The sequence below is a fragment of the Polypterus senegalus genome, chromosome 15, assembly GCF_016835505.1.
Source record: "Polypterus senegalus isolate Bchr_013 chromosome 15, ASM1683550v1, whole genome shotgun sequence".
Taxonomy (NCBI): Eukaryota; Metazoa; Chordata; class Cladistia; order Polypteriformes; family Polypteridae; genus Polypterus; species Polypterus senegalus.
In genome coordinates, this window is record NC_053168.1 from 123243988 (window position 1) to 123261097 (window position 17110).

Genomic DNA, 17110 nt, shown 5'->3' on the forward strand with positions numbered 1-17110 from the left:
CGTAGGTGAAGACTGAAGATTGTGAACAAGTTTCTCTTTTTAAAGGTCATCTCATCCATTCATTCAGCTTCACAGTGGTGGGCACAAAGCAGTAACCCACTCTAGATGGGCGCCAGTCCATTGCTGGGCACGCACTAAAGTGATCACATTTACTTTCTTAAACGTAACTTAGGGATGCCTGTCAACCTAACAACATTTCTTTATGCTGGTAAAGGAAACCAACATGAACATTTTAGGATGAGCTTACTCTAACACAAGGACACGGTTGGAAACTCGTGAAGGGTTAGGGTTAGGGGTTAGGGAAATCTTTGTGGGGAATTCTCACAAAAGTTAGAAAAACTTTCTTCCTGCAAAGAACCATAGACATCAGGGAGTGTGGTGGAGAGCAGGATGTTAGGGACCTTCATGTCTCAGCTTGATGTCATTTTGGACAAGCTCTCTGAATAGGATGGATGAACTTGCTGGGCTAAATGGTCTGCCCTTGTCACAATTTTCTAATGCAGTGTTTCTTGTAGTATTGATTGCAACACAAATTGGGTCACCACGTGATTTTGTAATAAAATTAGCTGAGCTCATCCAAGTGTGAATTGATGTGTCGAGTGATACACCACCTGAAATTTAGCATACTGCTTACTGTGGTAGTAAGTGAAACAACGTTCTTGAGGCATCACATAGAGCTTTCGCTTCTGAGGCATCAAAGTATGAAAACATATTCCCCATGCCAATGCCCACCCTCTGACAACCAGTGAAATAGTCAGATTGAGATGACTGACAGGCACGCGTAAGAAAGGGAGAGAGGGGAGGAAAGGACAGACGAGCTTGTGAGGTGATGGGACCGTAGTGCTAACTTGAAATTTTAAAAAGAAAAGAAAAGGTGTGGGCAGTGCCAGTGCCAGGTTATTTTGCGCTCTAGGCTAAGCTTATTATTATGCCAACCGACTCTTCAGTAGCTAACTAGTGCGTTTTTTTTTTCCTCTACTTATAATCTACACCCTATTTGAATGCCTAATTTGCCTTAATGGTGGCGCTGGCTCTGGGTTTGGGACAAGAATGTGACGATTTTCAGGGTGTTTTGAAGGGCAAAAAAATTGGATGGCAGAATATATAGTGTATGGTGGAAGTGCTGTATGTTGAATGCGGTTATAATTATAATGTACACTGGTTTGTGTGTTCGTGTTATGGCATACACACTAAATCTGTAAGAGAGGCGTGTGGATTTTGAATTAAGTTTAATGTCTCTCGGTAAAGAAGAATTCCTGCCCGTCACACAGTTTTCAGGTGGTGTGATAAATGTCCATCATGACGTGTTTGTTAGACCACTCACAACTGTAAGAACACCAGAAAATGTGAACAGGTTGGGACAAGCGGGAGGCATCCAGTACAATGTCACTCAACATTTCAAACCGGCCGAATTATTGATTAAGATTTATCCTCTCGTCCATATAAACAAATAGTGCATACATTTTTTGGATTTACTTATTTACCAGTAATGGCGCACTGCCTGATATCGTGCAGTGAATACACTTGACTTGAGCATTCCTAGTTTTCATCCTCTTTCTCTGTACGTTTAGCATTCGTTTGCTCAGAGGTTGATGCGCTTGCTGCTTCTTGAGCAGCTCTTCTTTTCTCCACCCTAGCGGCCCGCTTCTCATCTTCTTTTGTTGGCATCTTTTCACGTTAAAACTGATTAAGTCAGTGTTTGTGTTGCAATTACTTTGTACGTTTTTCTTAATTTTTCACTTGAGCTGGCATTTAAGTCTTCAATCTGCCTCAAGAGTGATTTAAGATATGAAGAGGTGGGGAAGTGACGGCGAAGGTGGTAAGGGTTTAAGAGAATGGCGCCCGTACACATGAACCGCACGGCCGCCCTGCTCCCGAGAGTTGATTCTACAATAAAATAAAAATAAAAAGAGGAATAACCTTGGAGGTCAATCATCACCCCGAATGTGAATAGTAGACGTCACGTAGTATATGCGTACCAAATTTCAGGTCAATCGTTCAAATGGTTTGCGAGCTACAGGTGATTTAAAATCCTGGACAGACAAACAGACAGCCACGGTAGTGTATTATATATAAAGATTTATCTATCTATCTATCTATCTATCTATTATATAGTGCCTTTCACATCTATCTATCTATCTATCTATCTATCTATCTATCTATCTATCTATCTATCTATCTATCTATCTATCTATCTATCTATTTATTTATTTATACTTGGTGAATGAAATTGTTAAGTAAAAACCAGGGCGCATTAAACTATTTGGAAAATCATATCGAAAAATGTATTGTTAATGGTGGAAGTCATTTTAAAAAACGGTATTTAAATGATGCCATTTAAGAACAGGTAAATAAGCTGCATTGATTAATGAATTTTTGAACTACTTCATTCTTTAACTGGCACCATGAATCAAACGACAAAGTAAAGCACACAATTATGCTGTCAAAAATCATCACATCCTCACAGTGTACCCCAAGAACGGATTTCTCGCAGCCATGGAAACCCTATGCTGGGATGGCTACAGATAGAGGCACAGAAGTAGCGATATGGCAAAAGCACATCTCCTAATATTTGCACACATTATCTCTGGAGTCACTTCTACATCCGATATTACGGATTCCACGAAGAAATAACAAAATTTGTTTGTGATTATTAGTATTATGGTTTGTTTGTTTAAGCTTAAACAAGACTTCAAACCCATTTCTGATTTTTCAACGACAAGGTTTCTTCATGGTTAGCTTTTGTTGCTGGATTCCCTTCTTGACGTTCTGGATTTCGTACTTTGGCTTTGGTATTGACCTCCTGGTCCTTTCATTCTTTCTGGCAGGACACAAGAAGTTTGGAAAAGTGTGCATCTTACAAGTAGTTCACTACAGCCTTTGTTAAAAACAAGGACTTCCAAGTCATGGCGATGACATCATGAGAACCCTGACAACAAGCAGTCACTTCATAGCAGCGTACACTCATAATGGTGGTGCCCACTTGAAAAGAAAATGCTAGCTGCAAAATATAACGGTAAAAAGAAAAAATGAAAGTAAAAAATGAAACTGTAAGGTCAGAATAAATAAAAACTCAGAGAAGCTAAGGTCCAAAAGACAAGTTCATTAAGCCCAGTGCAAATGCCACATGGGTTGGATGGGCATCCTGACCAGGAGAGGGGATGGTTCCTTACCCGGGCAGGAGGTTTCTAGCAGGTAGACAAGCATCCTACCCAGGGGAATGAAAGAGATGGCCAGAGTGAATGGATGGACAGTTCATCTGAAATAGACATTAATGGAGACTCTTTATTCCCCCAGGACGCTAGATGGCAGCAGCCCTGTATTTCAGTATGCAGTCGGAAACCAGTAGGGCATGCTGGGAGATGTAGTCCGGCAGAGCAGCCCTGCTGGGGTCCATAGGTGCTGCTAGAGGGCGCTGCAGGGAGATGTGCTCCCTGTTATATTGGATTTCCATATGACCTGGAATATGTGCTTCCAACGGGCAGCAGCCCTGGCACAGGAAGTACTCCCGGGTCTGCAATAAAAGGCTCTGCACTCCCTTGCCCAGGTGAGTCAGAGCTGAGAGAAAGGGAGGCAACACTCAACGGGCTGAGAGTAGTGCGGTGGTGAGAGGACAGGTATTGTGAGGTATCGTAAGCAAAGAGAACCTGTGCTTCGTGTTTAAGTGAGGATTGTGGATAATAAACACTTCTTTATTTGAACGTGGGACTGCATTTGTGTCTTTGTCTGTGGGGCTTACTGGCATCCCAGTTCTATCAAACCATTAAAAATTGACAAAGTTACTGACATTCATAACACACTTTGTCTGAAAAAGCTGACCATCCTGCGCATGGCAGGAAGCGTATGTAATAACCATGAATACCAAATGAACTGTGAAACACTAACCCTCACCCTCACATTCGAGGGCTTTCTGTTTTATGGAGAATGTCAAGCTCTTCTGGCTGAACAGCTGGGTGACTTGAGGAGACATAAGCCTTTTGTCGCGGTATTTCTTCAGCAAAATTATGAGCGGCTGGCATGTTTTCTAACAGCACCTGTCCCTAACCGCACAAGACTAAATGATGCCAAGAAACAGCTGACAGTCAAGTTAAACACATGCCTTATTTCAAGAGAACAGTTCAGGAGCACCCCTCCACTGAAAGAGACGGCAGGCAGCCGCAGGCGCTGTCGTGGCAGCCGCACCACCGTGGAAAACTAATTCAGCCTGTCGGTCAATCAAGGAAGAATTTAACACCACCTGGGTGGCGATTATTTGTCACTCCATGATCCATCGCCATAGTCCAATACCTAGTCTGGGGGAACCAGAGCTCAATGTATAAACCATCAGGCTCAATGTCTAAACCAGCCATCAAGGTGACTGGTCAATGACAGGTGTGAGTGCCACAGGAGGGAGATTCCTTTGACAGAAGGAACACCATGACAAAAGAAAATGGAAGGACAGGCTCTCTAACCGGATTGGAACAGGAATCCTTACACGGCATGGAGGTCAGTATGTTGGAAGGACCAGGGGAGACAACAGCATCTGGGTACTGCAACCCCAATACACTAGAGGGCGATGTCCCTAGGATTTGGAGTTCTGGAATATAGCCGTATGGATTCTATGGGCACCATGGGTGGTTTGAGGGACAGTATCAGGAGTTGGGCTGATCCCTACTTTGTGGGACTCTCATCTGACCCAGAAGTGCTTCCAGAAGACCTTGTCCTAATCCTGGAAGTACTCCCGGGTCAAAGATAAAAGGAGCTGCTTCACTTTGATCAGGTAGTTAGAGTTGGGAGGCGGTGGACGAGGCTTGATGGGAGGAGTGCGAAGGAAGATGATTAGATTTCTTAACCTGTGTGTTAAGGTAATGTTTATTAATAAAGTGGACAATATTTACACCTGCAATTGTGTTGTGGGGGTGATTGCATTTGGGGCTTGGTGACATCCCCTAGTGGTTATACAGGGCACATTCACACACTCTGGGCCAGTGGTGGACTAGTATCCCATCCAGCACTGGTCCCTGAGTGCACTTTTTATCCTGCACATTCCAGGCTCTGCCACCCTTAATTGGATAACTGGGTTCAGAAAACAGATTGACGGAGCTAGCCCAACATGCACTGGGGGCAGGCACAGAATCAACATGGGTCTATGAAGCAATAAAGCTCTAACCAGACAAAATAAGCCTGTAACTCTTCCTGTCAGTCATGGGGAGCCTGGTGTGAGTGACTGAGTGCGAGAGTGAATGTGTCTTGTGATGTCCCGTCCAGGACTGGCTCAAGTCTTGAACCTGATATTGCCAGGTTAGGCATTGGATCAAACTAATTCAAAATTTAAATGTAACACTTTAGGCTCAACAGAAATGCATATATAATGTAATGTAATAAGAAAGTCTTATTTTAATCTTAATAAAACTTACAAAATATCAGTAAAGTGGCTATATGTCTCTGTGAAGTTTGGCATATGAAGTACCTTCCATACGCTGGTAAAATTACTTGTAAGTGTGAAGGATTTACAGTTTTAAACAGAAGAATGCAACACCGAGATCCACATGTCTCACTTAAGCCCACTCTGACCATTCCAAAGAGACGTGATTTTAGTAGACCACTGTTACAGTACGTTTCGGTCAGGGTTCCCCCCAGCCTGGAGTTCAAATGTCACTTTTATGTAGAGCAAGAGCGAGCGAGCACACGAGAGAGAGAGAGAGCGAGAGCGAGCGAGAGAGAGAGACAGAGAGAGAGAGCGAGAGTGAGTGAGAGAGACAGAGAGAGAGAGAGAGAAAGAGAGCGAGCACACGAGAGAGAGAGAGAGAGCGAGAGAGAGAAGAGAGAGCGAGCACACGAGAGAGAGAGCGAGCGAGAGCGAGAGAGACAGGAGAGAGAGAGAGAGCGAGCACATGAGAGAGAGAGAGAGGAGAGCGGAGAGAGAGAGAGAGAGAGAGAGAGAGAAGGAGAGAGAGAGAGAGAGAGAGAGAGAGAGAGAGAGAGAGAGAGAGAGAGAGCGAGCGCAGGCTCATGTGCAGCTGAGAGCGAGAGAGATGCTGAGCAGGGAGCCTGGGAGTTTGTCTCTGTGTTATTCAATGTTTTCACATTTAGTTTACTACTACACTCTGTGTTATATGGTATAATTAACTATTTTTGTGTTTAAAAATCTTTAAAGAAAATATGTTTACATACAGTTTGTACGGTCTGGAACAGATTAATTGTGTTTACATACAATCCTATGGGGGAAATTACTTTGGGTCACGACCAAATGGGGTTACGACCAGAGTTTTGGAACGAATTACGGTCGTGACCCGAGGTTCCACTGTATCAAAGATTTTGCTTCCTTTCCAAGGTTATCATCCAAATGATATAAAACAAGTTAGATGGAGAACTGCTGGCTTCTTTGTCGTTTGCATCTTATTGCTAATAAGGAGCAATTAAAAATAGTGAAGGCAGCTGATTAAAATTAAAATAAGCAATTAAGGGTAGTAAATCTGAACAAGCAAGACAACTAAAAATGAAGCAGAAAAACGTCAATTGAGCAATAAGAGCAGCATTAGCAATAATGATAAGATATTGGATTGGAACAAAAACCTGTAGTCATTACAGCCCTCCAGGACCAACGTTGCTCACCCTGGCTGTAGTTCATAAAAAAACATTTTGCAAAGACGAATACCCACTTTACTGATGCTTTCAAAGTGTTATTAAGAGCTAAAGAAGCCTTTGTTCATGTCTTGTTACAAAACAGGACACGAGTAACCCTGTAGATGCCTTTTCTGAAATGAATGATGTTCAACAGCTTCTCATGTAAGGATTAACATTTATCATTTTTTCAGCAATGCATATTCCTTTGGCAAAGTATAATATGATAGAAAGCACAGTTTGTGAACTATCTGTGTTGTCTGTGTGTCCCATTATCTCACTGGTGCTTGGTCATAAACTATAAGATGCCTGGAGTTTAACTCCTTACAGTACCCCATGGATCAAAATGAGGAAAGGCCACTCACGTTTTTACTCCAGACGAGCCCGGTGGTGTGGTGCTCCTTGATGTAGGCCTGCAGCTCCGTCCAGATCCTTAGGTAAGATCTCACCCACTCAACATGTCGTACATCACTAAGGAAAGGAGGAAAGAGTACAAAAATAGTGACTTCAAAGGCAACTTTCAAAGTTATCAAAACACAATTACCTTTTTAAATCAGAGTTCTAGTCTGGCATCAGATCAAACTCCTCTGAGCCTGTCCATGGTGCTGTATCTACCACACTTCAGCACGAGATCACTACATGTATACAGGTTACTTAAAAGAATAATCCATCCAAACATGATATTTTTATGTAGTTTGTGGTGATGCTCAAGAAAAACTGTTTTCATGGAGAATGGAGATCAACATTCTCATAGAAATCAACGCAGAACCACAGCAAACAATTTCAAAAATGTCCATTAAAAAAACTCAAGTTGTAGCAGTGCTACCACTGGAAGGACTCCAATTCCCAGCAGCCCCAAAGGGTATTGCCCTCATTGGATGTCTGAACTGGGCGCAGAGGCTGCCCAGGAACAAAAAAGGGCCAGCGGGAAACTTGAAAAGGGGCAGGCAAGGCAGCAAGAGAGAAGGTCTGTGTTTCTGTGTACCCCTGTGTCCCGTCCAATAAAACCCCTGTGAAATCATTTATACCCCAGATCGTTTCTGGTAAGGATAAATGGACTGCCTCATGTCATCCTGTCGTGTGAAACCCCTACACTGTTAGCTTTAGGCAGGCAGGTTATCAGTCTACTTGAAAGGGTACTAGGCCATGACCCACATAAACCAGACACATCCGTTCATAATCATCTACAGTCGTTACACCATATTTCTCAAAGGGTGAAAAGGAGAGGATAATGACGTCAACATAGACCAGAGACATAGGCCTGCAATTCTCGGTTGGGGAGAAAGTCTGGATCAAGACTCATCCTCTCTCTAAAGCCACTGACAAATTCACTGCAAAACTGGCTCCGAAGTAGTTTGGCCCTGCAACGATAGTCCAGCAGAAGGGTCCGGTGACCTATTCAGTTGAGTGGGGATTGCCAGGGACCAAGAAAATAGGCACTGTTGGCATCGCCAACCTCAAGCCTTGGTTTGGCCGTACACAATGGCTGGGGTGGGGAATGTAGCAGTGCTGCCATTGGAAGGACTCCATTTCCCAGCAGCTTTGAAGGGTATTACCCTCATTGGATGTCTGAAATGGGCATAGGGACTGCCGGGCACAAGAAGGGCCAGCGGGAAATTTGAAAGGGGGCCGGCGAAACAGCAAGAGAGAATTATTTCTCTCTGTGTACCCCTGTGTCCCATCCAATATAACCCCTGTGAAATCATTTATACCCTGGATCGTTTCTCGTTAGGATGAATGGACTGTCTCATGCCTGCCTGTCATGTGAATAGTGGTGGATTAGTCGTCATGCATCTTCGGCGGGCACGCTCCTGCAAATCTCACCCCTCTCCACTCAGGACTACTGGTAGGACTGTTTAATTAATTAATCGTCATCGTCATCTTTACCATGTCATTCGTTTCTGCTGCATTGGAACTGTGGTAAGAATATCATCGTGAGTGTTTATTGTTTGGAGCTGATTGTGGTGCGTAAGATTTGTGTCGTCGAAGGGGAAGGGGAGGGTTGTCTGATTTGTGTTGTTTATATTTGATTTTCTGCTTAACGTTAACGCTTACAGTGAGATTCACTCGAAAGAGGCCCCCGAATATTCTGTAATAACTCTCGCTAGGATGAAGCAATCTGAACCCAACAATGTGCAATGTGGTCCTCAGTATATGGATTTTCGAACAAGCCGGGATGCCCCTGCATTGGAGTGATGAGGTAGGCAGCGGACAGCCATCGCGATGTTTAACTTCTGTCTGCAACTTCTGGGTGCATACCACCCGTACCCCTTCACTCGATTTCTCATCAGGATGGTGGTGTACAGTATTGAGCAGCGCGTCTTCATGGTGCGGACCTATTGGGTCACCAATTCGTTTAAGCGATGTCAGAATCAACAGGATGATCGTGAGTTAATGGAAGGTTACATCCAGCAAGATGGAGCAACATGTCACACATCGGCAAGGAGCATGGCAGAAATCGAGTCCTTCTTTGGCAACAGGGTAGTTTCAAAGGCGCTTTGGATACCACGGTTGCCGAATCTGACACCACCAAAACTTCTTCCTTTGGGGTCTGCTCAAAGGGAAAGTTTTTCAGAACAAGCCTCGCACTGTGGAAGATCTGAAGGAAAACATCCAACATGAAATTGCTGCTATTACCCCCTGAGACACTTGCTGATACGTTCAAGAACATGGAGCGCCACGTCAAAATGTGTCTGGCAGAAAACGGAAACCACTTCCAGCATCGCATGTAATGCAATCGATTACACATACAGTGGTGTGAAAAACTATTTGCCCCCTTCCTGATTTCTTATTCTTTTGCATGTTTGTCACACAAAATGTTTCTGATCATCAAACACATTTAACCATTAGTCAAATATAACACAAGTAAACACAAAATGCAGTTTTTAAATGATGGTTTTTATTATTTAGGGAGAAAAAAAAATCCAAACCTACATGGCCCTGTGTGAAAAAGTAATTGCCCCCTGAACCTAATAACTGGTTGGGCCACCCTTAGCAGCAATAACTGCAATCAAGCGTTTGCAATAACTTGCAATGAGTCTTTTACAGCGCTCTGGAGGAATTTTGGCCCACTCATCTTTGCAGAATTGTTGTAATTCAGCTTTATTTGAGGGTTTTCTAGCATGAACCGCCTTTTTAAGGTCATGCCATAGCATCTCAATTGGATTCAGGTCAGGACTTTGACTAGGCCACTCCAAAGTCTTCATTTTGTTCTTCTTCAGCCATTCAGAGGTGGATTTGCTGGTGTGTTTTGGGTCATTGTCCTGTTGCAGCACCCAAGATCGCTTCAGCTTGAGTTGAGGAACAGATGGCCGGACATTCTCCTTCAGGATTTTTTGGTAGACAGTAGAATTCATGGTTCCATCTATCACAGCAAGCCTTCCAGGTCCTGAAGCAGCAAAACAACCCCAGACCATCACACCACCACCACCATATTTTACTGTTGGTATGATGTACTTTATCTGAAATGCTGTGTTCCTTTTATGCCAGATGTAATGGGACATTTGCCTTCCAGAAAGTTCAACTTTTGTCTCATCAGTCCACAAGGTATTTTCCCAAAAGTCTTGGCAATCATTGAGATGTTTCTTAGCAAAATTGAGACGAGCCCTAATGTTCTTTTTGCTTAACAGTGGTTTGCGTCTTGGAAATCTGCCATGCAGGCCGTTTTTGCCCAGTCTCTTTCTTATGGTGGAATCGTGAACACTGACCTTAATTGAGGCAAGTGAGGCCTGCAGTTCTTTAGACGTTGTCCTGGGGTCTTTTGTGACCTCTCAGATGAGTCGTCTCTGCGCTCTTGGGGTAATTTTGGTTGGCCGGCCACTCCTGGGAAGGTTCACCACTGTTCCATGTTTTTGCCATTTGTGGATAATGGCTCTCACTGTGGTTCGCTGGAGTCCCAAAGCTTTAGAAATGGCTTTATAACCTTTACCAGACTGATAGCTCTCAATTACTTCTGTTCTCATTTGTTCCTGAATTTCTTTGGATCTTGGCATGATGTCTAGCTTTTGAGGTGCTTTTGGTCTACTTCTCTGTGTCAGGCAGCTCCTATTTAAGTGATTTCTTCATTGAAACAGGTGTGGCAGTAATCGGGCCTGGGGGTGGCTACGGAAATTGAACTCAGGTGTGATACACCACAGTTAGGTTATTTTTGAACAAGGGGGCAATTACTTTTTCACACAGGGCCATGTAGGTTTGGATTTTTTCTCCTAAATAATAAAACCATCATTTAAAAACTGCATTTTGTGTTTACTTGTGTTATATTTGACTAATGGCTAAATGTGTTTGATGATCAGAAACATTTTGTGTGACAAACATGCAAAAGAATAAGAAGTCAGGAAGGGGGCAAATAGTTTTTCACACCACTGTATGTCAAGGTATAGAGCGTATTTTTAGGTTCAGATTGCATAATACTAACGGGAGTTACAACAGAATATTCAGGGCCTCTTTTGAGTGAATCTCCCTGCATTATTCACTCATTTGTTTGATTTGGTCTCTGTCTGTGAGTGTGTGCGTTTCAGGCCAAGGCTGTGTGCGTTTCTGGAATCCCCACCCAAAAAATAAATAAATCACTGTCCTATCGACGGTGTGAATCTGTGCAGCACTGGACTGCTACAACGCAACTTGATGTTCCTAATCCACACGTTAAGTTAGGTTAAGTTAAGTTGTTTGCTCACAACACGCAAAACACATGCATTTTTTGTTAAGTAAATACTTCCCGGAAGCCCTGATCTAGCTCACTTCACTGCCCCAGACCAGCACTGCAGCTCTAGTCAGTTAAAAGCACAGAAAGCAGAAGCAGGTCATTGCGAGGGTAAAGCAGTTCCCCCCTGCAACACAAACACTGTCGCAATTGGCAATCCTCATCATTTTCTGCTCTGCACCGTCACATTCTGCAGCATCGTGGAGACCAAGACAAGCACTTATGGCTGCAGGGTGCACCTATTTACATATTTTCTCTAGACCCCACTGCCCTTGAATCCTCCCAAATCTTATTAAAAGATGCGCCCGCCTTTGCTCAAGCAGTCTGATTCCAACCAGCCATTGAAGAGCTGTCTGCCGGCTGCTACAATACTTTTCACAAACTCAATAAAGGACACTGAGTGATTTATAACACTGTAATCTGTCTCTAAAATTAAATTTCAAGGACATGATCCCCTCCAGTTTTAATTTTCAAATTTTCAAGAGGCCCAAAGGATTAAATAGGGGGTCCCAGACCCCTCATAAGCCACCTGTAATTTGCACCTTGTTTACAAGCTTATATGTATAAACCTGTGGGGATGGGAAAGCTATACGTGAATAAATGTGTTGTAGGAGGAGAACGGGTGTCCTGGCTGGTGGGGAGGATGGTTTCTTACTTAGATGGGAGGACAGATGGAGTGGCCAATGGGACGGGAAAATAACTTTGTGTCCGGCTGGCATGATATAATGGACGGACTTAGAAAAGCCAAGGATTTGGAGTGGCTCCATTCTCCATACACCAGGTGGCAGTGATCCTCATATGGTAACCCAGTCTGGACACCCTGCTTAGGAGGTGGAGTCTGTCAAGGGTCTCAGGGGACCTGGAGACGACATTGTCAGGGAGGACATCCCTACTTTCTCCATGGCCCAGAAGTGCTTCCTGGAAGCTACAGCATGACACTAATGATGAGCGAACACCAAAGTGTTCGGGTGTTAGGTCCGAACACATCGCGATGTCCGTGTGCTCTACCGAGCACCCGAGTATAATGTAAGTCAATGGGAGACAACCAGGCACCCCCTGCTCTGAAGAGGGGAGGGTGCCTGGTCCATTGGAAAAGGTCAGAAAGTGACGGAAACAACACCCAAATGGACCGGGAACAGCATGGGGACGATGTCTGGATGCATCTTGGACTCCCAAGTTGCTGCTGGGAACCAGTTTGTCCGAGTTGTATGACACTTTTACAGACTGACAAAAACACGCCCAAAACCCCCCAAAAAAATAAATTTTACAGGAAAAATGATGCTCTAGAACATTATATGCCAGTGCCTGCAGGTGAGCTGACGCTCTAAAACATGACGTGTTCCGGCCAGCCAATCACTGTAATGCCAGCACCTGACATGGCTACTGGCATTACAGTGAGGGCAGTACTTACCTGCCCCTTGATTGGCTGTCTCTAACCCGTGAAACGTGCGGGGCAGAGACTCAAGCATGGCGCACAAGCACATGTGGTGCTCGTTCGAGTAGCGCCATGCTCCGAGCCTAGCGATGCTCGAGCTGAACACATGTTCGGCTGAGCATGCTCGCTCATCACTACATGACACCCAAAGTATTCTTGGGTCCGGCCTAAAAAGGAGCCTGTTGCCACAACAGCACTCAGCGGAGGAGAGAAGGAGGAAGGATTGGTGATTTATTGTTCATTTATTGTATGATTGTGGCACATTGCTGGAAAGAGGTGTGTAAAAAGTGCTTGGTGTAAATAAATACCTGTTATTTTATTCATGTATAACGTCAAGTCAAGTTGGGGAGCATGCACTGGTACAGTGTGTTGAGGCACCCAGTACACGACGAAACAACTCGAGATCCCAGTTGGCAACCCCCCAGGCAGACACACGGTCCAGTCCCACCCTCCAGAAATTACCCTCTATCTGCCGCAGCCAGATGTTACGTGGGCGACCCCATGGCCTGATCCAGCCACTCGGGTCCCCAACAATGAGGATCTTATGAGCCAGATCACCCTCTGGGAAACGCGCCACACGCCCGTAGTACCGTAATAGACGCTCCCTCACAATGCAGGTAATGTGCCTCATTTGGGACTCCATGAGCAACCATTCATTCGACTCAAAGTCAAACCAGCGGTACCCAAGGATTTTCTGGAGAGACACAGTACCAAAGGAGTCCAGTCTTCGCCTCAGGTCACTGGATAGTGTCCATGTCTCACAACCATATAGCAAGAAAGGGAGCACCAGGACTCTAAAGTCTTGGACCTTCATCCTTTTTCTTAGATATTGGGAGCACCACACACCCCTTTCCAGCGACCCCATGAACCCCCCATGCTCTCCCAATCTATCTACTGACTTCATAGGAAGAGTCACCAGAGACATGAATGTTGTTGAGGAGGTAAGTAAACTTCTCGACGAGGTTGACACTCTCTCAGTAGACAGACGCACAGCTGATGGCCATGACCAAGAGGTCATTAAAGGCCTGGATCCACTGTGCCTACATCTACTGGAAACTGCAAGGGTATGTACTGTACAAGGGGCATTCAATTACAAAGAGGAATTTTCAGACTCTGTTCTTATAAAGAGTGCAAGGTAGACATGACTTATTGGAAATACACGTGCATGTTTGAACCTATCGCTGGTAGTGCTTTTCCCCCTTCCTGTCAATTGTAAACAAGATGTCGGAGCAGGAGGTACACAGTAGTGTTGCGCAGCAAATTATTATTACATTTTTGACAAATGAAGGAGTCATTCCATCTCAGATTTATTCAAGACTTAAAAATCAGTTTGGGGATGAGTGTCTCTCTTATTCTAGAGCAGAGTCTCCAACGCCAGTCCTGGAGAGCTACTGTGGCTGCAAATTTTCATTCTAACTCTTTTCTCAATTAGTGACCAGTGTTTGATGCTAATGATCTATTTCCCTTTATTTGAATTGACTTTTTCTTGAGACTCTGACCGCTGAATTGATTCTTTTTTTTCCTTAAACGGCACCTAAGCATAAATTTGATATGAAGAGAGCCAACAGATGACCCACTAAATTGGGGCCTCAAACTCCAACCAACTTAATTTCATTCAGTTTGTTAATTTGAAGCTAATTCTCGTTGCTAATTACACCTGTTATTTAATTCCATGGCGCTCATTCCGCCGTTGCAGACATTTTCAAAACTGTTGATTTTGTTTCTTAAGAGCGCTGGCTGTCAAAATGTTTTTTGGACCTAAGCAGATCAACATTACTGAGGCCTTCAACAATCTTTATTTTCAGTTGGTGTGTGATGGACGCAGGTTGTCATTTATGTGTTGGTACGTTTTATGTCTTAATATTGTTTGGTTGCTAATTAAGGAATAAAGAAATAATTAAGGGGCCCGAGTGTTAAATTGTGCATCAATTAAAATTAAGGCAAAGAGTTAATTAGCACCAAAATTTGGTCACTAATTAAGAAAAGGGTTAGAATGAAAACCTGCAGGACTGGAGTTGGAGACCCCTGGTCTAGAGGGTATGATTGGTGCAAGTCATTCAGAAAGGGACTATAATCTCTTTGGTCCACTTAAGAAATTTTTAGGAGGGAAGAAATTCACGTCGAACGAGAAAGTTATTGACGCCATGCAAGAATGGGTCAACATGCAGTCAAAAGACTTCTACTCTTCTGGGATTAAGAAGCTTCCTGAGCTGTGGAACAAGTGTGGCAGGAGACTACATAAAAAATAGTGGGTAAGTCGTTTCGTTGTATTCAATAAATAAAATGTGGCTCATAAATTCCTATTTATATCTTAATGTCCCTCGTATGTTTGTCTATGTGTGCTTATAAGAGTACTACTACCAATAATAATAATAAATATAACTGCGTTTATATAGTGTTTTTCTCACTACTCTGAGTGGGGAGCCACTTCAACCACCACTGATGTGTATTATCTGCCTGGATGATGGGATGGCAGCCATTTTGTGCCAGTGCACTCACCACACATTAGATGTTAGGTGGTCAAGTGGTGAGAGATAGTTAGCCAGTCTGAGTCAGGAGATGATTAGGGGGCCAGAATGATTAGGCCATGGTGGACAACTTAGCCAGGACATTGGGATACCCCCTACTCTTCCTACCCCGGGATCTTTTATGACCACAGAGAGTCAGGATCTCGGTTTCAAGTCTCATCTGAAGGATGGCACCATTTTTAGAGCAGTGTTCCCATCACAACACTTTCAGACCACAGGGGCGAACTCCTCTTCTAGCACCAACCCAGACTTTTCCTGGTTGGTCTACCATCCAAGTACTGGCCAGGCCCGAACCCGCTTAGCTTCAGGTGGATGATCTTATAGCGGGGCCACATAGGGGTTTGTGATCTGTATGTAAGTATGTCCTGTTGAGTGATTTTTATATGTGAACTAGCAAAAAAGTAGTGTGTTAAAGAAGTAATGAAAAACAAAAGGAAACATCTTGAAAATAACGTAACATGATCGTCAATGTAATTGTTTTGTCACTGTTATTAATGAACCTGCTTAACTTTTGTAAGTAAGCTGTAAGGAATGAGCCTGCGAAATTTCAGCCTTCTACCTACACGGGAAGTTCGAGACTTAGTGATGTTTGGAAAATTCAATATGGCAACCGACAGTGGCGTCATACCACCGAAATAAGTACGTACATCGGTTTTGGTTAGCGCAGGGAAGCCGCCTACCAAATTTCGTGAAGATGGGGCCATAAATAGGAAAGTTCAACATGGCGGACGTTGTTGACCGTTATCGACTATTATGACCGTTACGTGTAGAATTCTGTAGTCTTCTACCTACAAGGGAAGGTGGAAAATTAGTGACGTTGGAAAGTTCAACATGGCGGCCGACAGTGGCGTCATACCATCGAAATAAGTACGTACATCGGTTTCGGTTAGCGCAGGGAAGCCGCCTACCAAATTTCGTGAAGATGGGGCCATAAATAGGAAAGTTCAACATGGCGGACGTTGTCGACCGTTATCGACTATTAAGACCGTTACGTGTAGAATTTCGAAAATGAAACATGCTTAACTTTTGTAAGTAAGCTGTAAGGAATGAGCCTGGAAATGTCAGCCTTCTACCTACACAGGAAGTTGGAGAATTAGTGATGAGTGAGTGAGTGAGTGAGTGAGTGAGTGAGTGAGGGCTTTGCCTTTTATTAGTATAGATAACACCACTGGTTGCCGATTCCTATTAGTGAATTGGGTTTGGTGCCTTTAAACAGGTATGCATTGATGCCGAGGGGCTTGTGGGATTTGTAGTTGGCGGTTTGTATGCAATGTCCCAATAAAAACCGGAAGGGAAGGATGTGGCGGGACTTTTTCGATTGTGCAATTTTCCAATCAATATCATTTGCAGCAGTTCCTAAACATTTCAGTTACTGAACATTCGTAGCGGAGAAGGATGGTGCTCAGCCACCGGATTTAAGGATGGGGTTCTTTTTCCTCCCAATCCAGAGGCTCGCTCTCCGAAGATTATTCTTCTGGGCTCCGGTGGTAGGACAGTATTTCATTATCTATGGTCCGGGAAGCAGTTTATTGAAAAGGAGCGCTCCGCACTTCTTTCCATCATTTAACCATAGTTTCCATTTCCAGAATCACTTCCACCACTTACAGTAAGGACTTTTATCAGAACTGTAAATATCGTAGTGTGGGGGTTTGTTTAGTACTTTTTGTGTTTGTAAGTAGTTATTCTAGCAAATATGGAACATTTTATAGATTTGTGTGTTTGGTATATTTAATCTTTTTGGGCATTTTCCTGGGTGTTGTTAATATTCGGGTAGCAGGGTGGAAATACGGCAGGGCATAGGCCTGATTCTATCTGTCCCTAATTTTAAAAGCGTAGCGGTGTCCT

At 43.8% G+C, this 17110-nt stretch overlaps 1 protein-coding gene across 1 annotated transcript in view; it reads right to left on the reverse strand.

The window, feature by feature from the left end:
• Positions 1 to 17110, reverse strand: part of cap2 (cyclase associated actin cytoskeleton regulatory protein 2) — a 143116-nt gene that overhangs the window by 21298 nt on the left and 104708 nt on the right. The window contains exon 7 of the mRNA XM_039736722.1: positions 6969 to 7074. Within this exon, the coding sequence (XP_039592656.1) occupies positions 6969 to 7074 (106 nt within the window). The remainder of the gene's footprint in view (positions 1 to 6968; positions 7075 to 17110) is intronic.